General features: G+C 43.4%; 1 protein-coding gene across 1 annotated transcript in view; it reads left to right on the top strand.

Moving 5' to 3' along the window:
• Positions 1 to 24,071, top strand: part of SPIDR (scaffold protein involved in DNA repair) — a 304,656-nt gene that overhangs the window by 54,975 nt on the left and 225,610 nt on the right. The window contains exon 6 of the mRNA XM_075270511.1: positions 17,123 to 17,352. Coding sequence (XP_075126612.1) covers positions 17,123 to 17,352 — 230 coding nt within the window. The remainder of the gene's footprint in view (positions 1 to 17,122; positions 17,353 to 24,071) is intronic.

Raw genomic sequence — 24,071 nt, 5'->3', positions numbered from 1 at the left:
CCTATGCAGAGAACATACTGTTAAATTCTAGAAAGGAGAAATGTCATATTGCAGTTTCTGTTAACAAAAGTTATGCAGAAACCGAGACCGACAGATGATATATATGATTTGGTACTAGTTGGATGTTTTTCGTTCATATTCACTAAATCCTAGCAAAATGGTACAAAATCTATAAATATGTCATAGAATTCATGCAGATAAAGAATGGAGTTGGCACTCTGAATGTATTTGATAATGTCTCACATCTCTAACATTTTGCTTGTCTAGACACAAGGAAATTGTTATGGTATCACTGGAGAAGATATAAAAAATTGCAGGATCTGAGAGTAGTAGAGTAAGTAATCTAAAAATATTCTAAATCTCACACAGCACTGAGAGAGAGATCCTGGGCACCCAAATGTCTTCACAAGCGCCGGCTGCAAAGCCAGATGGACTTGTGCTGATTTTGCACCCACCACTTAAACTATTATAAGAAATAAATACTCTACAATCAGAATAAAATGTATAAAAAAGCATTTGTGCTTTATAAATATGGTGCATGTGTCGCTATCAGCATAGCAGGGCAGATTTTGTAATTCTTTGTAGTATTTAGACTGTGTATACTCAGACTTAGACAGCTCAGAGATTACTCATAGTCGATTTGGTGCATCTTTAGATCTTTGTCTAGTTTACACCACTTATCAGCAGGCTCAGTTTGCTCTAAAGTTTAGATAATATTTTGTCACACAGTGTATCTTAAACCACACAATTTTTTTGCTAATTCCATACCGCTTTCTCAGTTCAGGTGAAAAAAGTTATATATGAAGTAAAGGCATATACACCAATTAAAGGGGTTATCCAGGATATTTTAGTACTAGGCCACAGAAGGTGAAGACTAAAACCAAACAAAAAAAAAAACAAAACGTACTTGCCTGTCTCTGGCGCTCCAGTGTCCCTCCTCGTTTTCTGGTCGGACTTTTGACGGAAGTCCTCACCGCACATGACTGCTGAGGCAAATCAGTGGCCTCAGGGCTCGTTCACATCTGCGCCCAGTCTCCATTTCTACAGGTTTCCGTTTCCTGCCCGAAACTGGACAGGAGACTGAAACCTGCAGGCATTTTTCAAACCCATTCATTTGAATGGGTTTGAAAAGTGTCCAGCCGTGAGCGCCGTTGAGACTTCGTGTCCGGTTTAAAAAAAAAAAAAAAAAAAAAAAAAAGATTTTGCTGCAGAGAGCATAATACGCTCACCGGCGCTCGCGGCCAGACCCCATCTGACAGGTTTCCGTCTTCTGTCTGCAGAAGACGGAAACTTCTAAACGGAGACCGAACACTGGTGTGAACCTAGCGTCTGCTGTCACAAGAAAGGCCCTGGGACATCACTCACATAAGTCACTGGTCCTTTCTGGTCACATGCAGTGACAACTTCCGTTGGAGCAAGCACTGCTGGACCCAATACCAGTGGGGGCCACCAGAGCATTGGTGACAAGTGAGTATATTTTGCCCTGGGCTCGTGGCTTGCACAATGACAAAGCAAAGGTTTGTGTTTTTGGAGCTTAAGTCTGAATTCTGGCATAGTTAGGTTAGTTCATCTCCCTAAATGTCTCCACCAACACACAAAACCCCCCCATTTCTATGGCGGATTAAATGTTCACCTATATTCTTTTAGCGTTACTAAATAGTTGACAGTAAAGAGCAGAACAACTGAGTAAATTGCCACTTCCGTTGTTCTTCATATGCCTAAGGACAGAAGATTACTTACGCCAGCATCTTCCTTGTCCAACACACAAGGAAGTGGCCACTGCAATTTCCTGCTTGGAGCTGGTTGACCTGAGTTCATCTGATGTGTCATTGTGTATATTATCTGGAGCTTAACACGTTGCATCAGTACAATGTCACCACCTCTCTAAATTGAGGAACTGTCCGGAGAAATTGTGGTTTAACTTACAGAAAAGAGTGAGACCAGGCATAAACAGTAGGTACAGCTTGTGATTTTCGGCTATGCGTCAGTCGCCTAATAGTTGCTGTACTCTCACAAGCGTGCCTGGTAAATGGCCATTGCTTTGTTTCCCTTGCTATGTGATGGATTTCATTTTACAGATATATGATAATGATTCCTGGTAATGTAGTGTACTTATATTCAGGTGCAAACCAATGAGTACTTAAGTGTTTTATTGTATTTTTTGCTGTTGCATGTAGATACAGTGCACTGATTTACTGCATCATTCATCCTTTGTCCCTACTAAGTGGGGATTATCCTATTGTTGCACGTGTTCACGCTTTGTTGCATATAGAAGATGTGGAAGTTTCCATTCACACATTACTGTGAAAATCATGTATTGGAATACACAGTCTGTGAAAAGTGTTTATGCCCTTTCAGATATTAATGCATATCCCACACAAGGATATGTCATCTGTGGGATAGCATGCTCGAGTAGTTATTGCCTAAGTTTACATTAATATTAAATAAGCTTTCTCTGCCTTAGAAAGTGAAATTATATCCTAGCAAAATGCCAAGACCAGCTCAAGTCCTAAAAGAAAGAAATAGTTCTACTTAAATGCTACAGTTTCTTGTATAGTTTTTCCATATATATCAATGAATCCCACCTTGCATAGTGCAGGAAACTGCCGCCCAGCCCCACTCACCTGTGGTCAGAAGCATGGCTGTGCAGGAGAAATTCTGAAAGGATTTTAATGGGGTTTTCCTAAAGCTGCCTAAGGTCAAGGCCCCACATTGCAGAAAAGCAGCCTTTTGTGTTGCAGATTTTGCTATAGTTTTTTTTAGCCAAAGCCATGAGTGGATTTAAAGAGGACCTTTCATCAGATCGGGCACATGCAGTTCTATATACTGCTGGAAAGCTTACAGCGCGATAGGCGCTGCTGGGCAGAAGGGCGTCCCTGGCTAAGTGTCAGAAACGCCCTTCTGACTGTAAAGCCCTACGGTACCGGGACCGATACCGCTTTACACTGGGCACAGATCGGGAAAGTCGATAGTGCGCTGAATTCATCACACTGTCAGCTTTCCAGCAGTATATAGAACTGCATGTGCCCAATCTGATGAAAGGTCCTCTTTAACAGAAGGGTATAGTATAAGTGTTTTTTTATATATTTCCCTTTCCTTTTGTAGCCACTCTTGGCTTTGGTTCAAAAAGCTGCCTCAAAATGTGCAAGTGCTTTTCTGCAACTTGGGGCCCTAGCTTAAAGGGTATTTTAGGGCTGAGGGGGATTTCTGGTAATGTTGCAGTATCCAGCAGGCAGGTCATCAGTATCAGATTGGTATGGGTCTGACATTCGGATTCTGCACAGAGCACCTGGTGGCCTCCAGCACTGGGCCTTATACAGGGGAGTTAGAAGCAGAAGAGTCATTCACTATATAGCAAAAATTCAACCGTACTACAGCTCTGCTCCTGTTCACATGAATGGGAGCATTACTACAATATTCTGGCACCGCCACTATACAGTGGATGGAGACCTCTGTTTCTTGTCTCTCTCCCCTCTATAGATTCCAATGCCAATGCCTGGCTAGAACAACTGATCTGTGCTGTGTCTGGGTATTGGAGCAGTGCTCCATTCACTCCCATGGGGATGTAGGTTCTGCAGGAGGTTGCAATAATGGCAGCCCCGTGGCACTGAATGGAGCAGCGGTCTGGTACTGCTGTTTGGAGGTTTTCTTGTGATGGAAGTCCCCACTACACATGACTGCTGAGACCATGGCGCCCTGCTACCTGTGATATCCCAATTAGCAGTCTAATAGAAGGGAATTGGAACATCAAAGCTGGTGAGGACTTCTGCCGCAAGAAGAAGACATTGAGGCAGCAGGACCAGACCATGCTAAGACGCATCAGAGCACCGAGGAAAGAGGACTCTCTGTTTTGTTTTGTTTTTTCACCTTCCCAGGCCTATTTTATAATATTCGAGGGACAAATTTCTGAATAAATGGACCTATTATAACTGCAGGATATAGCTTTAATTCTGTATTACGTTACATTAAGACGTTTGTGATTTTTCATGAGAGACAATTTTATTATTCATCTTTACTCTTCATCTGTTGAGATTTGTTTTACCATCTTTCTTGGAGTTACTGAGGTTAACCCTTTCAGTCTGCTCCTATGATTGTTGCCTCTTTTGTACCCTGGTGCTTTATTTGAAGAAACAAAAAGAATGGCATGAAATACTTTTTATAATCTGTACAGAAATATACTTATTGTTTATAAAATAAAATGCCCACCATTGCCCCAGAAAATGCCAATCAGTTTGTCAATAAATTCTATTTATCACAAATGGTAGCAAAAAAACTGCAGTAATTTTCATGTAATTTGGTTTATTCATTTATTGCATAGTACGGGTATACTCAGTGACAGCTTGTGTATACTGTAAAATTCTTTCTAGATTTATTCTTTAAGATGGGTTTAGTTGTTGTTTTTTTTTTTTTTTTAACATTAAACTTCTGTTTGTTAGTCCTGATTTAAAAAAAAAAAAAAAAAAAATCATATAAGGATATAGATGGGGACAAAAAAAAGCTTTGAGAAATGTATACATCTCATGTAACCAATGCCATAGACAATGGCCTTGTTCCGCCTATGGATTTGATATTTCCTTGTTGCATCTAATGCAATGTCCCTCCCTGTACATAATGTCCTTTATGGTTGACAAAGTATAGTTACATTAGACGTCTACAGTCCATTACAAAGTTTACCAAGGAGTGGTTTGTACTTGGGGTAGGACTAAGGGACTTGTTTTATGCACTTAATAAATGATAAGTAAACTCTTTTAGAAAGGGATTTGTTTTGGCTGGATGAAGAAACTTGATAACCTGGGAATTTCCAAGCCAGAATGATAAGTTGCTAAACATGGTCATTGCTGTAGGTTCACAAACTTTTTGAGGACTGGGCTAAAATCCATGGAGCAATGGGCTATTTTCTCCAGAACTAAAAGACAACAATATCACTTCCAAAAGTAAACAATAAGAAAAATGTGTCTTAGATCAGATACATTTTTTTTTGCTAATTTACTAAATATTTGCATGCGTGACGGATCTCGTAGCTAGTACATGTTTAATTATTTGTTGCATATTAATATTCATATTTAATTTTACTCAAATTACTACAAAAATCATCTTTACACTTGATAAACCTTGTCACACTGATCTGCAGGCGGTATGATATAGAATCTGCTGAGCAGACGGAGACATCTTCAGACCCTTTCACTTTTTCACATTTTATGTTGCGGCCTTGTGCTAAAATAAAATAAAAAAATCCCCCGTTTTTCCCCATCATTCTGCATTCATTACCCTGCGCTGACAAAGTGAAAGCAGCATTTTAGATATTTTTGCAAAATTACTAAAAAAGAACAAATAAAAATTATCCAGTGCAACGATGCTTGAGATTTTGCTCTGGCCTGGCGGCCTAATTCCTAGATTAAAGAAATTTAGAACAATCAGGACTCCTAGTGCTGACCGCCCTACCAATCTAAGTTACTGGGAGGAGAAGGACCTTGATAAGAGAGGTGTCTATGAATGAAGCCTCTCCTCAGTTAAAGACACTTGAAAGTCAGCCTAGAGTTTGTACCTAATTGACACCCAGAATGTGAGAAACAGATGAAACCAACATTGAACTTTTTGGCCTTTTTATTCTAAGTAGAGATGAGCGAACCGTGTTCTATCGAACTCCTGTTCGATCGGATATTAGGCTGTTCGGCATGTTCGAATCGAATCGAACACCGCGTGGTAAAGTGCGCCATTACTCGATTCCCCTCCCACATTCCCTGGCGCCTTTTTTGCTCCAATAACAGCGCAGGGTAGGTGGGACAGGAACTACGACACCGGTGACGTTGAAAAAAGTAGGCAAAACCCATTGGCTGCCGAAAACATGTGACCTCTAATTTAAAAGAACAGCGACGCCCAGCTTCGCGTCATTCTGAGCTTGCAATTCACCGGGGACGGAGGTTTCCGTCCAGTTAGCTAGGGCTTAGATTCTGGGTAGGCAGGGACAGGCTAGGATAGGAAGGAGAAGACAACCAACAGCTCTTATAAGAGCTAAATTCCAGGGAGAAGCTTGTCAGTGTAACGTGGCACTGACGGGCTCAATCGCCGCAACCCAGCTTTCCGCGGATCCTGAATGGAATACACTGACAGTGTATTCCCGTATACCCGATATATACCCCCGATACCCGTTCCAACGGTGTGCCCCCCCACCTTCACCCCAGAAATACCCTGCAAGTCCCCTAGCAATAGAATTGGGGCTATATACACCCACTATTTTTGCTACTGCCATATAGTGCCATTGTCTCACTGGGAATTCAAAGAATATATTGGGCTTACATATAACTTCAATTCCAGGGAGAAGCTTGTCAGTGTAACGTGGCACTGACGGGCTCAATCGCCGCAACCCAGCTTTCCCAGGATCCTGAATGGAACACACTGACAGTGTATTCCCGTATACCCCATATATACACCCCAAATCCCCGTTCCAACGGTGTGCCCCCCCCCCCCTTCACCTCAGAAATACCCTGCAAGTCCCCTAGCAATAGAATTGGGGCTATATACACCCACTATTTTTGCTACTGGTATATAGTGCCATTGTCTGACTGGGAATTCAAAGAATATATTGGGGTTACAAATACCCTCATTTCTTGCTACTGCCATATAGTGCCAGTTTCTGACTGGTAATTCAAAGAATATATTGGGGTTATAAATACCCTCATTTCTTGCTACTGGTATATAGTGCCATTGTCTGACTGGGAATTCAAAGAATATATTGGGGTTATAAATACCCTCATTTCTTGCTACTGGTATATAGTGCCATTGTCTGACTGGGAATTCAAAGAATATATTGGGGTTACAAATACCCTCATTTCTTGCTACTGGTATATAGTGCCATTGTCTGACTGGGAATTCAAAGAATATATTGGGGTTATAAATACCCTCATTTCTTGCTACTGGTATATAGTGCCATTGTCTGACTGGGAATTCAAAGAATATATTGGGGTTACGTGCACCCACAAGTTTTGCTACTGGTATATAGTGCCAATTTCTAACTGGGAATTCAAAATGCGCAAGGCTCCCGGAAAGGGACGTGGACGAGGCCGTGGGCGAGGTCGGGGGAATGGTTCTGGGGAGCAAGGTAGCAGTGAAGCCACAGGGCGTCCCGTGCCTACTCCTGTGGGGCAGCAAGCATTGCGCCACTCCACAGTGCCAGGGTTGCTTGCCACATTAACTAAACTGCAGGGTACAAACCTTAGTAGGCCCGAGAACCAGGAACAGGTCTTGCAATGGCTGTCAGAGAACGCTTACAGCACATTGTCCAGCAGCCAGTCAGACTCTGCCTCCTCTCCTCCTATTACCCAACAGTCTTGTCCTCCTTCCTCCCAAAATTCCCAAGCTTCACAGAACAATAACCCCAACTGTCCCTGCTCCCCAGAGCTGTTCTCCGCTCCTTTCATTGTCCCTCAACCTGCCTCTCCACGTCACGATTCCACGAACCTAACAGAGGAGCATCTGTGTCCAGATGCTCAAACACTAGAGTCTCCTCCATCTCCGTTCGATTTGGTGGTGGATGACCAGCAACCCACCCTCATCGAGGATGATGTGACGCAGTTGCCGTCAGGGCATCCAGTTGACCGGCGCATTGTGCGGGAGGAGGAGATGAGACAGGAGTTGGAAGAGGAAGTGGTGGATGATGAGGACACTGACCCGACCTGGACAGGGGGGATGTCAAGCGGGGAAAGTAGTGTGGATGTTGAGGCAAGTGCAGCACCAAAAAGGGTAGCTAGAGGCAGAGGTCAGCAGCTTAGGCGAAGCCAGGCCACACCCGGAATCTCCCAAGATGTTCCAGTTCGTACCCAGCCCCGAAAAACTCCCACCTCGAGGGCACGTTTCTCGAAGGTGTGGAGTTTTTTCAAGGAATGCGCCGAGGACAGATATAGTGTTGTCTGCACAATTTGCCTCTCGAAATTGATTAGGGGCTCTGAGAAGAGCAACCTGTCCACCACTTCAATGCGCCGTCATTTGGAATCCAAGCACTGCAATCAGTGGCAGGCAGCAACGGCAGGACAAAGGCCGCCTGCCGTTCACGCCACTGCCACTGCCTCTGCCTCTGCCACTGCTGACTGTGCTGGCGATGCACTCCAGAGGACGAGCCAGGACACCACTTCATCTGCCTCCGCCACTTTGTTGACTTCTCCCTCATCCTCCCCTGTTCCTGTCTTATCTCCTTCTCCTGCACCATCAAAGGCACCATCAGGCGCTTCTTTACAACAACCCACCATCTCTCAGACATTGGAGCGGCGGCAGAAATACACTGCTAACCACCCACACGCGCAAGCCTTGAACGCCAACATCGCTAAACTGCTGGCCCAGGAGATGTTGGCGTTTCGGCTTGTTGAAACTCCCGCCTTCCTGGACCTGATGGCAACTGCGGCACCTCGCTATGCCGTCCCTAGCCGTCACTACTTCTCCCGGTGTGCCGTCCCTGCCTTGCACCAGCACGTGTCACTCAACATCAGGCGGGCCCTTAGTTCCGCGCTTTGCACAAAGGTCCACTTGACCACCGACGCGTGGACAAGTGCATGCGGACAGGGACGCTACATTTCACTGACGGCACACTGGGTGAATGTAGTTGAGGCTGGGACTGCTTCCCAAACTGGCCCGGTGTACCTCGTCTCCCCGCCTAACATTCCTGGCAGGGACACGAGAAGAACACCCCCCTCCTCCTCCTCCTCCTCTACTGCCTCCTCCTCCGCCACCGCCTCCTCCTCCGCCACCGCCTCCTCCTCCGCTGTTAGATTGACCCCAGCTACGAGTTGGAAACGTTGCAGCACTGGCGTTGGTAGACGTCAGCAGGCTGTGCTGAAGCTGATCAGCTTGGGGTACAGACAGCACACTGCCTCCGAGGTGAGGGATGCCCTCCTCGATGAGACGGCAATATGGTTTGAGCCGCTGCACCTGGGCCCAGGCATGGTCGTTTGTGATAACGGCCGGAACCTGGTAGCAGCTCTGGAGCTTGCCGGACTCCAACATGTTCCATGCCTGGCCCACGTCTTCAACCTAGTGGTGCAACGTTTCCTAAAGAGCTACCCCAATGTTCCAGAGCTACTGGTGAAAGTGCGGCGCATGTGCGCCCACTTTCGCAAGTCGACAGTAGCTGCTGCTAGCTTAAAATCTCTCCAGCAACACCTGCATGTGCCACAACACCGGCTTTTGTGCGACGTCCCCACACGCTGGAACTCAACGTTTCAGATGTTGAATAGAGTGGTTGAGCAGCAGAGACCTTTGATGGAATACCAGCTACAAAACCCTAGGGTGCCACAAAGTCAGCTGCCTCAGTTTCACATCCATGAGTGGCCATGGATGAGAGACCTTTGTGACATCCTACGGGTCTTTGAGGAGTCTACAAGGAGGGTGAGCTCTGAGGATGCGATGGTGAGCCTTACAATCCCGCTCTTGTGTGTTCTGAGAGAATCCCTGATTGACATCAGGGATAACTAAAATCACACAGAGGAGTTAGGGATAGCATCCGATCCGTCACAGCTGGAGAGTAGGTCCACACATCTGTCCGCTTCACTGCGTTTAATGGAGGAGGAGGAGGAAGAAGAGTTGTCCGATGATGTGATGGTGATACAGGAGGCTTCCGGGCAACTTCGAATCGTCCCATTGTTGCAGCGCGGATGGGTAGACATGGAGGATGAGGAGGAAATGGAGATTGAACTTTCCGGTGGGGCCAGAGGAGTCATGCCAACTAACACTGTGGCAGACATGGCTGAGTTCATGTTGGGGTGCTTTACAACCGACAAGCGTATTGTCAAAATCATGGAGGACAACCAGTACTGGATCTTTGCTATCCTTGACCCCCGGTATAAAAACAACATCTCGTCTTTTATTCCGGTAGAGGGGAGGGCCAATCGCATTAATGCTTGCCACAGGCAATTGGTGCAGAATATGATGGAGATGTTTCCAGCATGTGACGTTGGCGGCAGGGAGGGCAGTTCCTCCAGTAGGCAACCAAGTTCTCACCGGTCCACACAAACGAGGGGCACACTGTCTAAGGTCTGGGACACCTTGATGGCACCCCCTCGCCAAAGTGCCGCCACGGAGGGTCCTAGTGTCACCAGGCGTGAGAAGTATAGGCGCATGTTGCGGGAATACCTTTCCGACCACAGCCCTGTCCTCTCCGACCCCTCTGCGCCCTACACGTATTGGGTGTCGAAGTTGGACCTGTGGCTTGAACTTGCCCTATATGCCTTGGAGGTGCTGTCCTGTCCTGCCGCCAGCGTCCTATCTGAGAGGGTGTTCAGTGCAGCCGGTGGCATCATCACTGACAAGCGCTGAGAGTGCCGACCGGCTCACTTTGATAAAAATGAACCACCACTGGATAGAGCCTTCATTTTTGTGCCCACCTGTGTAAAGCACCCCAACATGAAACTCCATGTCTGTACTCAACCTCTCCAATTCCTCCGCATCCTCATACTCATCCACCATAAGCGTTGCACAATTCTGCTAATACTAGGCTCCCTCCACCCTGATTTCTCCCAACTCTGCTGGTTAGAGGCTCCCTCCACCCTGATTTCCACCAACTCTGCTGGTTAGAGGCTCCCTCTACCCTGCTTTCCCACAACTCTGCTGGTTAGAGGCTCCCTCCACCCTTCTTTCCCACAACTCTGCTGGTTAGAGGCTCCCTCCACCCTGATTTCCACCAACTCTGCTGGTTAGAGGCTCCCTCCACCATGAATTGGTCCAAACTGGGCTGTTTAGAGGCTCCCTCCACCATGAATTGGTCCAAACTGGGGTTTTTAGAGGCTCCCTCCACCATGAATTGGTCCAAACTGGGCTGTTTAGAGGCTCCCTCCACCATGAATTGGTCCAAACTGGGGTTTTTAGAGGCTCCCTCCACCATGAATTGGTCCAAACTGGGCTGTTTAGAGGCTCCCTCCACCATGAATTTGTCCAAACTGGGCTGTTTAGAGGCTCCCTCCACCATGAATTTGCCCAAACTGGGCTGTTTAGAGGCTCCCTCCACCATGAATTGGTCCAAACTGGGGTTTTTAGAGGCTCCCTCCACCATGAATTGGTCCAAACTGGGGTTTTTAGAGGCTCCCTCCACCATGAATTGGTCCAAACTGGGGTTTTTAGAGGCTCCCTCCACCATGAATTGGTCCAAACTGGGCTGTTTAGAGGCTCCCTCCACCATGAATTGGTCCAAACTGGGGTTTTTAGAGGCTCCCTCCACCATGAATTGGTCCAAACTGGGCTGGTTAGTGGCTCCCTCCACCATGAATTTGCCCAAACTGGGCTGTTTAGAGGCTCCCTCCACCATGAATTGGTCCAAACTGGGGTTTTTAGAGGCTCCCTCCACCATGAATTGGTCCAAACTGGGCTGTTTAGAGGCTCCCTCCACCATGAATTGGTCCAAACTGGGGTTTTTAGAGGCTCCCTCCACCATGAATTGGTCCAAACTGGGGTTTTTAGAGGCTCCCTCCACCATGAATTGGTCCAAACTGGGGTTTTTAGAGGCTCCCTCCACCATGAATTGGTCCAAACTGGGCGGTTTAGAGGCTCCCTCCACCATGAATTGGTCCAAACTGGGGTTTTTAGAGGCTCCCTCCACCATGAATTGGTCCAAACTGGGGTTTTTAGAGGCTCCCTCCACCATGAATTTGCCCAAACTGGGCTGTTTAGAGGCTCCCTCCACCATGGATTTGCCCAAACTGAGCTGTTTAGAGGCTCCCTCCACCATGAATTGGTCCAAACTGGGCTGGTTAGAGGCTCCCTCCACCATGAATTTGCCCAAACTGGGCTGTTTAGAGGCTCCCTCCACCATGAATTGGTCCAAACTGGGCTGTTTAGAGGCTCCCTCCACCATGAATTGGTCCAAACTGGGGTTTTTAGAGGCTCCCTCCACCATGAATTGGTCCAAACTGGGGTTTTTTAGAGGCTCCCTCCACCATGAATTTGCCCAAACTGGGCTGTTTAGAGGCTCCCTCCATCATGAATTGGTCCAAACTGGGGTTTTTAGAGGCTCCCTCCACCATGAATTGGTCCAAACTGGGGTTTTTAAAGGCTCCCTCCACCATGAATTGGTCCAAACTGGGCTGTTTAGAGGCTCCCTCCACCATGAATTTGCCCAAACTGGGCTGTTTAGAGGCTCCCTCCACCATGAATTGGTCCAAACTGGGGTTTTTTAGAGGCTCCCTCCACCATGAATTTGCCCAAACTGGGCTGTTTAGAGGCTCCCTCCATCATGAATTGGTCCAAACTGGGGTTTTTAGAGGCTCCCTCCACCATGAATTGGTCCAAACTGGGGTTTTTAGAGGCTCCCCCCACCATGAATTGGTCCAAACTGGGGTTTTTAGAGGCTCCCTCCACCATGAATTTGCCCAAACTCTGCTGGTTAGAGGCTCAATCCACCCTGATTTTCAAAACAAATGTTGGTGCCAACCTCAACTTACTACAAGGGCCAAATTCACTGCTGGTGACAAGCTCTCCTCACTGCAAGTGCCAAATACACATGTTTCAAGGTGTTTTCCTACTGTCAGAGAGGTGGTATTGAGTGTGTAAAGTGTGTAGTTGTTAGGCTGTGATGTTGGGGTAATAGAGGGTCTTTGGTGTGTTAGATGCCCCCAGACATGCTTCCCCTGCTGTCCCAGTGTCATTCCAGAGGTGTTGGCATCATTTCCTGGGGTGTCATAGTGGACTTGGTGACCCTCCAGACACGGATTTGGGTTTCCCCCTTAACGAGTATCTGTTCCCCATAGACTATAATGGGGTTCGAAACCCGTTCGAACACACGAACATTGAGCGGCTGTTCGAATCGAATTTCGAACTTCGAACATTTTAGTGTTCGCTCATCTCTAATTCTAAGTATCATGTTTGAAGGAAACTAGACACTGCTTATAACCTACTGTGAAGCAAGGTAGTGTTAGTATCCTGCTGTGGGAGTGTTTTTCAGTGTGTGGCCAGTGTTAAGGGAAAGCTGAATTGCACAAAAATATTCTTAACTAGCCTCTGCCCGTGACTTCGTCTTTGGGTTGTTGGCGTTGATGATCCGCCTATATTCAGCAAATTGCTGCAATCGATGGTTTGCCTGCTGCGGCATTTAGGCAGCTCTCAAACTGTCCTGCTGCTGACCTTGCTCCTCACACCGTGCCTGTGATTGTTTCGGCACCTCAGCAGCTCTCTGGGATACCACATAATAATCATGCTGTTGGTGTTAATGATCCGCCTGCTCTGGCGTTTCGACAGCTATCAAGTTGGCCTGCTGCTGAATTAGTTCCTCACGCTGTGCCCGTGATTGTTGTGGTATCTCAGCAGCTTGCTGGGATGCCATATAATGAGCGTCTTGTTGGCATTGATGATCCGCATGCTCTGGCATTTTGGCTGGCCTGCTGCTGAACTTGTTTCTTGCATTGTGGCTGTGATTGTTCCGGCATCTCAGCAGCTCGCTGGGAAACCATATAATGAGCATGTTGTTGGCGTCGATGATCCCCCTGACCTCTGATCGAGGAGAACTCTGTGACTTCTGGCTACCTTCATAACTCTCGTTGTTTGTGACCAATTAGATTTTCTTGTTGAAAATTGGCAAACTGCCAATTTGGATTAATGTGTTTGCCCATGTCAGTTTTTCAGCACTGCCTGGAGCAGATCAGAAAATATATGCAAATGCATGAACACTGAGGATTAGCCCTGGCTTTCTCAGAAGCTGAGACAAGAGCAGTGTAATATAGTATGTGACCAAAAATTCTTAACAGTCATGAAGCCATGTCATTTACCGGGATAAAAAGTAGCCTATATTTTAATCGAGGTTACAATCTATGTGCCGAATTTCATCCAAATCCATTAAGCCATTGTTGCGTGATTGAGGAACAAACACACAAACTTTCACATTTATAATATTAGTAGGATAGGATGAAAAACAAGACAGTGACCCTAAGAACACAATCAAGACAACACAGGAGTGGCTAAGGGGACAACTCTGTGAATGTCCTTGAGTGGTTCAGTCAGAGCCCTGACTTGAACCCAGTAGAACTGCCATTGATCCATAGGGAGATACTTTCCAAAAACTGGTGCTGGAGTGAGTTTTTCTTTTTCCCCTAAGGAGAACTTGTTTGCATATTCCTTTTTAAGACAACAATGACATAGCAAGAATATCAATGTCGGTCTGCCACTGACTAGACATTGATGGGTTATCTTTGAAGTATTCCTTCATTGTTTCAAGTCTTGTGTTAAATGTACAAAAACTGACCTGTTTTTATATAACATGTTATACCTGTTTGGGGAAGGGATGGAAATATAGGGTTTGGTTGTTTGTTTTTTATACATTTTACACTAGCTGTATAACAAAAATTTTGTTGCACAGCTATTTTTACGCCCAACACATCACTTATCTGAATAGTGCTTGTGTCAAGGATGTGGCCACCCGACAAATTTACTAGAATTTACTCCAGGATCTGGCATGAATATTAACTTTTCACTAGTTCCTAGATTTGAGATTCAGGAATATGAAGGGCAGGGGATACTCTTAATTTGTTAAGAGGAACGTCTTACTTTGTTACAGGGAAGAACTATATGGTGTAGGAAATACTAGCTTTGACAAGTCTACCCCAGAGCTTGTTTTAAGTTTTCCAATGCTCCTGATTGATTACAGTCTAATTAGAATTACTAATTTATTATTTTTAGTAAGGCTTGGTTCACACTAGTGGTTTGTTTTCATTTGGGGTTTCCATCCCCGAATCTGCTTAAAGAGGACCTTTCATGTCCTCGGGCACACACAGTTTTATGTACCACTAGAAAGCCAACAGTGCCCTGAATTCAGCGCTTTCTTGGCTTTCCCGTTATCTTCCCCTGGGGAAGAGATATTAGTGCATTTACCACTGTCAGAAGGGTGTTCCTGTCTATTTGGGAATGCCCATCCTGACCATACTGTCCGTAGTTCTATACTGTCAGAGGGAGTGTTCCTTACCGCCCAGCCATGATGCTGAGCAGTGAGAAACACCACCCAGTGCTCAACCATAGACTAGTACCTCACAGCTCAGCGTCATGGCTTTGCGGTAAGGAACACCCCATCTGACAGTATAGCACTACTCACAGTACTGTCAGGAGGGGCATTCCAAGCTACATTGTCAGGAACGTCCTATTGACAGTGAAGAGGTAAATGCACCGATATCTCTTCCCCCAGGGCACATAATGGGAAAGTCGACAGTGTGCTGAATTCATATAAAACCATACATTCCCAAGGACATGAAAGGTCCTCTTTAAGCAGGACTTTTCTCTCTGTATTTTTTCGCCTTTTTCGGATAAAATCCCAGCGGGTCCCATTATAGTCTATGGGGTCTGCGGATTTCCACAGGTAACCACTTTCCAAACACATTAGCTTTTTGTTTTTTGGGTCCCCAAATAGTCCCGAAGAAAGGAAAGTATGAACATAGTGTCCTATTAATGACTTTTTTTTTCCCCAGAGCTGAATAATAGAAAACATGTTTTGACCACGTAAGATGGCGCTTCATACTCATGTATATTGTGTTATTCTCTTTACCAAAAAAGGGGAAAGTCTAAAAATGATCTATATATTATGGTCCGCACATCTGTGCAGCAGTAGTTTAGTGTCATGCATGAATGCATTAAATGAGTCTTGAATACAGTAAATAAAAGGTCTGCCTCGGAGGCTTTATGTTCTTGCCTGGAATTTTTGTGGAATTAGAGATGAAAATTCCTTTAAACTGAGGTTAAGTATTTTGGAAAGGTAATTTGCGGAATACATTGCAACAGAAGCTTAAATTAGGTGCTATATAAATAACTTTAGGAAGAATCAATAAAACGGAGACTGCGGGGTTTGTCTTCCAGGAATGAAATGGTACACAATGTGCTGATGTCTAAAAATGTTTTTTTTTTTTTTTTTTTCCATACGATGTTGTGGATGAGTCTGGTATGCAGGACTGTATCTCTTCCTTTTAACCTTAGAATATACTAGGTTATAGGCTAAAAGTCCACTGTCAAGCTACTGTATGTCTACATTCTCCATAGAAGACTGCATCACAATGTCTGTCTGAAATCGATGGACAAAAAAGTCCTACACTGATAAGTGATGGACCAGAACAACGGACAGGTGATGCTAGTGTTAAACTAGTGTTACAGTGGAACTTTATTGTTCTGTTACTGCTTCTGCTCAGTATAATTACATCTGACTCTTACTGCTTCATAAATGACTTACAGCCGTGGTTAGCTACAATCAGTAAAGATGCTCTAATTCAGGGGTGCCCAATATGTCGATCGCGATCTACTGGTCGATCGCAAAGGACGTATGGGTCGATCGCGGGATGCAGGGATATAATTTACCGCGATAAAAAGTAGCCTTTGTGTCATTCGAGGTTACAAACTATCTATGTGCCAAATTTCATCTTAATCAGTTCAGCCGTTTTTGCGTGATTGAGTAACAAACATCCAAATACACAAACCCACAAACTTTTTATAATATTAGTAGGATAGTAGGCCTTAAAGGGATTGTCCCACTATATTCATTGGATTGGACTTCTGGGAACTCCAGAAAACACATGAATGGGGCACACTCCTGAGTGCTTCATGTGAATATATATAGGTTCTCGTGTGCATGTGAGACCACTACTTCATTTACTCCCACTAGGCTGCCGGGATTACAATTCTCATACAATTTACTTGGACCACTAAGGGGAATTTGAGGCCGATGTAAACATTAAAGGGTCTGCAGTGCTTGTAGAATTGCTGTGGCTTCTTCAGCTGATCATTGAGGGTGCTGAAATTTGAAACTTCACTGATATAAAACTGGTGGTCTATCCATCAATTTAATAAATTATTTTTAACTATGAATATAGATCGCATTATAATGTACCTGGCAATACAAGGTATTTATGGGAATCAAAAATTCTGACTTTGTTCTTCCACATTCCAACACCTTGGTGTTGAATGCCCAAAACCTGGCTATAACGCTGCATTGTCATCTTATCTTATCTCTCCCAGAGATGCTCTAATTTAGATTTTGGGGTTTATTTTTCCTTTTTTGTCACATCAGTACAATCCTGTACGCCACCTATTAACATTTTTTGTGATATAAGTGTCCTGTGAAAGTAACTGGCAAGGTTGATAAAATTTCCTATTTTATGACACTCTTTTCCTGTTTTAGGTTGTTGATCTTGTTGAATATTCTTCTGATGATCCGCCTGATGAACCAACTATCTCAGCTAACAGGGCAGATAAGTCACTAGGTGATGAAAATGTTATTCAGTCTTGTGGGAAATCGGCAAGTGACTGGTTGAAAACTGCTCAGGTTCTGCTCCAAACACCAGAGAAGAAAGCAAATGTAACCTTTAAGACTCCAGAGGACTCTGCCAAGAAGAAAAAACGCTTCCTTAGGTAAGTCGTAAAGATCTAATTTAATTTCTATGTCGGTATTTGTGATAAAAATCTTATTTTCAAAATATCATTGTTTTTCTCAATATGCCAATTATCTCTCTGGAGAAATGCGCAAACCCTCGTTAGCTTCAGATAACTCATTTGCATGTTGATAAAAAAAAGGGAGAGATCTCAGCCACATTAACACTGACTCAAAAGCGGAAAACACCAATTGATGCAGGTGACCCTACCGTATCTATCTGTGGGGCTGGGCTCTGGTGACAGACACCATTTAACAACCCCCCCATCCCCAGTGTGTGCGGTGAGCCTCCTGGCTCTTACTAGTGTTATCTGCAAGCGCTAGACATTTAATTTTTTTTATGTCAATGGAGGGGACTGAGTAGAGTTCACACTGCTATGAAATAAATCTGCATCGGATATTGGACCAAAAAAAATAAATTTTCCTAGAAAATTAATTTGTCTTTTGGTCAAATGGTCTCCAGAACTTGAAATATCAAATCTGCTATTCCATTTAGAATGTAAAATGAAACTTCATGTGTTTTCTATTTTATTTTTTTTCTTCATTTCTTTGTGCATAATAGACCATGACATTTTAGCAAATATATTCCAGCATATTCATAAATTATAGGGCAGGATATTCTCTCCCTGAGAAAATACAGGGAATGTTGACACAATGGTGTGGTTGTATTGTCTAAAGTTTCCTAGTATCTGCAATGTCACATGTAACGTACTTTCATGTCCTTTGTGATCAGATCGTATTATGGATGTAATTAATGGCCAATCATAGTGAAGAGAACCTAAACGGAGAACTCAACCCTTCAGGGTCCACATACGGCCCTGCTAATGATGTCCAGCATATGTGGATGTGTATGTCTGGGTATCTGTGCATCTATAGTTGAACATATAGCATAGTTGTTACCGTACTTTATTATAAGTTTTATGTACTCAAGAAGGTTTCTCATCTAGGAGCAACAAACCAGACCTTATAGAGACCTTATAGAGGAACTCTAACCCATTCCTTATGACCTTACTTCTGCTGGCCATGACTAGTGATGTGTCATTGGTGTGACTGACATTTTAATACAATGTATCATGCACAGTATTTACAAAGTTGATGTATGGGAATTGAGCAATAAGGTGCAGCTATTTTTTTTTCTTTTCATGTTGTAATGTAGAAATCTGTATTTATATAATCAATGAAGGGTCAACCTTAAGTTAATACATAAGTGTTATCATTATAATTACTGTATATAGAACAGCTCCTGCATCACATATGTGTGCTAGTTAGAATCACATTCTATATGTACAAACGTATATTTAATGGTTTTAGTTTTACTGGGTACACAAGCCCAATCTAGGGATCACAAGCTGTTGCAAAACTTCCAGCGTGGCTCGACAAAAGCATGTAGGAGTTTAAAGATATTGTCAAAGATTAGAAAAACATGGCTGCTTTCTTTCAGAAACCGGGCCACACCTGTCTACAGGTATGTGGCATTGCAGCTATGCTTCAGTGGAGATAAGCTGCAATACCTACTAGACACGACCCGTGGTCAGATGTGGTGCTGTTTTCCTAAGCCTGAATATCCCTTTTAAAGAAATCTATAGTGCACAGAATTCAGGAAAAAAAAATATAGTAGGGAAGTTAGCTCGGTAGAAGCAGTGGTGTGGACAGTCAAGACAGGGACACAAAACGTGCAGCAAACTGGTTTATTTAGAATAAAACTGGAAAATAAATAAACCTTGACTTCAGGCACAAAATAAATAAAACAGAATACAGCCTTAACTTCAGGCAAAAATAAAATAAAGAACTGCTCATCTGAGCCACTAACTAAACAGTAGGTTAACCTAACTATATGTGTGGCTTACTTCCAGCCACACAAACAACACGGGACAAATTTTGTCTCACAAGTCTAAGGGTTACAGTACAGAATCATACAGCTCCTTTCACCTCATGGAACTTTCCGTTGAACTACAGTAGCATACTGCGCATGCTCACGTAAGCAGTCACAAAAACATGGCCGTCAGCATGTGCATTCGGCTCTGCCTGTGGCCCGATGGCAGAGCCGACTGCGCAGGCGTACAAGTGTGACCCCAGCACAGGAAGAAGACGAATGAAGAGGACATTCCAGAAGAAGATGGAGGCAGCGCCCCCAGTGCTGTTTGAGCGCTGAGGCCCGCCTCTAGTGCTGAGGGAGAACTCATTTGCATACCGATGAAAAACGGAATTTTAACTGAACGGCGGGACGAAGACATCTAAAGGTAGGAGCAGAATAGCCTTTCTTAAGGCTGTTCCGACATGTCAACGAGAAAAAAAAAGTTTTTAATGGTAGAATACCTTTAAGTTTACAACTTCATATCTGCTTTGGATTATCTGTACCATGGTACCCAACACACACCCAGTAGACCCCATTATATTCAATGGAGTATGTGTCTGCTCTTTTAGCGGTCTGTTTGACCGTTGTTCTGGTTTTCAACAAACCAGAGCAACAGACAACCCAATACTACTCTTAGCCTAGCATAATATATTTATTTCAGAACATTTTAAAGTTTAACATAATGCAGCAAAATAAAATAACTTAATCTCCACAGTATTCCCAGTATAAGTGATTAGGGGCTTTGACATGAAACCTACATTATGAAACTCAGAAATTGTGTATCTGATAGCGCAAAATAAATAGTGAAGAGGGGGAAAGCATAAGGGAGGTGAGGACTTTTCATTACAAAATGTGTAAAACAGTGTAGAGAGATTGTATATACTGGCATACAGACACCAGTCTTTTTGGTCAAGTATTTCCTACCAATGACACGCACATAAACATGGACAGTTTGGGAAATGGAAAACCACTGAAATGTAGAGGAAACTGAAGTTTACATGTTCCTAAACACAAACCCTCAAACAAATGTATTGCATGTAAATATGACCATTAACAGCAAGAATACAGGACAAAAGGGAAACAGTAGTGTCTTGCTAAGTTCCAATGTATGAGTTTATCTATTAGGTTTAAATGTATCTAATAAGTAATATAATAATGCTAGCTTAAATTTGGGTGTACATTTATAATACTACTAGCCTCTGCCCGTGTCTTAGTCTGCGTGTTGTTGGCGTCGATGATCCGCCTATATTCGGCAAATTGCTGCCGTCGATGGTTTGCCTGCTCCGGCGTTTCGGCAGCTCTCAAGCTGGCCTGCCGCTGAACTTGTTTGTCGGGCCATGCCTGTGATTGTTCCCGCATCTCAGAAGCTGGCTGGGACGCCATATAATGAGCGTGTTGTTGGCGTCAATGATCCGCATACTTCGGCATTTGGGCAGCTGTCAGGCTGGCCTTCTACTGGACTCGTTCCTCACGCGGTGCCCGTGATTGTTCTGACATCTTAGCAGCTCGCTGAAATGCCATATAATGAGCGTGTTGTTGGCGTCGATTATCCCCTTAGCTCTGCTTGAGGAGAACTCTGTTGACTTCTGGCTACCTTCATAGATCTTGCTGTTTTAGAATTTTGCAACACATTAGATTTTCTTTTTCCAGCCATATTTAAATTTGGCAAACTGCCAGTTTGGATTAAAGGTGTTTTCCCATCCAGGGTGTCAGCACTGCATGGGGCAAATTAGATAATATGCAAATACATGTACACAATGGACTGAGGGTTAGCTGTGTGTTTACATAGAGAGATAACAGACCTGGCTTTATCAGCTTGCTGCCAAGAGCAGTTTAATATAGTATGTGAACATAAATTCATAACAGTCGTGAAGCCATGTCATTTAACAGGGATAAAAAGTAGCCTATGTGTTAATCGAGCCCTTCACAGTAATGGTTACTAATACTAAAACTTAACTGTTTCCGACACTATGGTTGTTTCTGACACTAGGAAAGGCCTGAAGCACGCCATTTAAGTTGGCTATACATTTAGCTGGGGAACATATTTAAGCTTGTTTTTAAAAAGTGTTGTGTTTAAAGTATACCTCCAACTTATAAACCTCTTTTCATAAATGAATAGTACAGGTTAAAGGGATCCTATCACTCACACACATTTTATTTCTAGGTACCACGTCGGAATAGCCTTAAGAAAGGCTATTCTTCTCCTACCTTTCGTTGTCTTCTCTGCGCCGCCATTCACCTACAATCCCGGTTTTTCTTGGTATGCAAATTAGCTCTCTCGCAGCATTGGAGGTGGGCCCTAGCACTCAAACAGCACTGGGTGCGTCCCCAATGTTGCGAGAGTACTCGCTCCAGCGCCGCCTCCATCTTTGTCAGCAGTAATATATGAAACTTTGTGATTTATCTTATTGAGAGAATATGTTTTCTTTTCCTCTCTTCAGGTAGGGTTACTTTCTACAAAGTAGTCTATGAAGATGGCAGGGGGGATAGAAACAACACTCAAATAATTGCTGCTTCTTCACTCTTCTATTTTGAACTGTTTTTAGATTGCTAGATTGTAGATAAAGGGCTAGGAGTGCACAGAATCCGGCAATAAAACAAATTTCTAGCAGGCAGGAAACTACTATCCTTCCTTCTCCATAGAGATGTATTTGAAGCTGAATATAGAGACAAATGCAATGTAGAGAAGCAGTTAGATTGAAGATAAGGAGCAGGAAAACAGCTTAGTAAGTGGAGAAGGAAACAGATTTCCTTAATGAGATATATTACAAAGTTTCTTACATTAACCTGTACTATTCATTTATGAAAAGTTGTTTATAAATGGAAGTACGCTTTAATATAGCCTAGGAGTTTTATATGTAAGGTTTTTTTTCAACTGATTGTTTAAAGTATTCCAGGTATTATACCAATAGTTCCTTAAAGCCATAGAAATCACAGAGAAGGACCAACAAAATATAACTTAGAATAAATATAATTAAAAACTGTCAGCAGATAAGTCTGTATCAAACTAATAACTGTGCCTTGTAGGGCTGCTAGTTTCTGCCGATACCTTTCTTATTCTCCATTTTCACGAAAATCTGACTTTTATTATTATGCAAATTAGCTGAAAAGGGGCTTTAGGGGCATTTCTTTTCCAAAGATGTAAGGCACTATAGCTTAATATTGATATTCCTGCTGACAGACTCCCTCTAATATACACACACACATCATACAAGTAAGTTTTTATGTGGAGACTAACACTATAAATTAAAGAGGGAGAAATCCTCCTTTTGGATGGCATGGTACCAATACCACTCAAAAACTCTCGTACTACTATGGCACATATCATATAAGACTCAAGATAAACCAATTTTGTTCATTCCAATTTTTATTAAAAATAATATGGCAAAATTGCTATAAATAACCAATTTCAAGATATTTGATGAATGTTTTTGTTTGTTTTGGTAACCTGATTTGATATTTTTGTTCTTTTGGAGATCGCTTACATTCCATTGCTATTTCTGTTGCTGTTGACTTTTGGCAGTCAGTGGACTTTGAATCATATGTCACTTTTTCTGAACTAATTTCTTTCCTTCTCTTTTCCCGGGAAAATCACAAACTCCTCGTATTCCAGCATGCATGGGAAGATGACCAATTTTGTTTTTAGCTGTTGATTAGTTTCTGAACTGAGTTGTTGGCTTATATTCTGTTCAGATTATTAGGCCTTCTGGTTTTTGTAACTTCTTGAATACAAAATGTCTTTGGAAAACACTCTCCCACTTATAAGTAAAGGGCAACGGAGGGGTATTATTTATCTATATTTGCTTCATTCCTTCATTAGGTTTCATTACTTTAAATGATAATTGGAGGTAAAGTGGATAAAAAGAGATATTGTAGAACACTACAGATACATTTCTTGACATTAGAAAACTTTTAGGTCCATGATCATAATTCTTATAGAAATGTTTGGATAGATTGACAACTTGGAGTCACCAGTTAAGCTGTGTCCATATAGTCTGACATTGTCAGAGTGTGCAGGAGCCTAGGTATGGTAAAACTGAGCTGTCATATTATTCATATATTTCTAGGAGGAGTAACAAGAACAACACAACACAGAGATATAAGAAAACATGCTGCTGAAACGTAATTTCATAGAGAATATAGCTACTTCCTAAATAGACATGTCAGGTCATGACAAGTCCTCCTTAGCAAAATGGATCCAAGCAATGGTCATGTGTCTGTAACTTCACTGTGACCTACAATTAAATTGGTTAAAGAGGACCATTCATGTCCTCAGGCACACGCGGTTTTATATACCACTAGAAAGCCGACAGTGTGCTGAATTCAGTGCACTGTCGACATTCCTGTTATGTGCCCTGGAAGAAGAGCTATCGGTGCAATTACCAATAGCTCTTCACTGTCAGATGGGCGTTCCTGACAGTCTAGCTGGAAACGCCCTTACGGACAGTACTGTTGTCACGGGATGGTTAGAGTCCGGCAATAGGCAATGTGTAATATATATTTCATGTGGAATGTATTCTCTAACCTGTTGTAAACATCAGTGTGTAGTTGGCTGATTCGGGTCTAGTGTGTTAGCACATTGTATGCAAATCCCTCTAACTAGTGAGGACCAGTGAGGACAATGGGTGGAGATAATCTGATCAGTGTCTCCAAGAAGATGTTGGACTGTGCATTGTTCAAAAGAGACAGGGAGTCTGCTCTCCTTGGTATAGGTGAGGAGGGAAGGATCTGTGACTCAGCCCTTCCCACCCACAGATAGAGGAAGTAACAGTTTAGTATATAGATGTAGCTAGCAGTTAGTATGAGTTAGCCGGCCTGTGCACAGCTCTGTAGAGAGCCAGGATT

The sequence above is a fragment of the Leptodactylus fuscus genome, chromosome 4, assembly GCF_031893055.1.
Source record: "Leptodactylus fuscus isolate aLepFus1 chromosome 4, aLepFus1.hap2, whole genome shotgun sequence".
NCBI lineage: Eukaryota > Metazoa > Chordata > Amphibia > Anura > Leptodactylidae > Leptodactylus > Leptodactylus fuscus.
The sequence above is the reverse complement of the archived record's forward strand: the minus strand, read 5'-3'. Positions and strand labels throughout refer to the sequence as shown.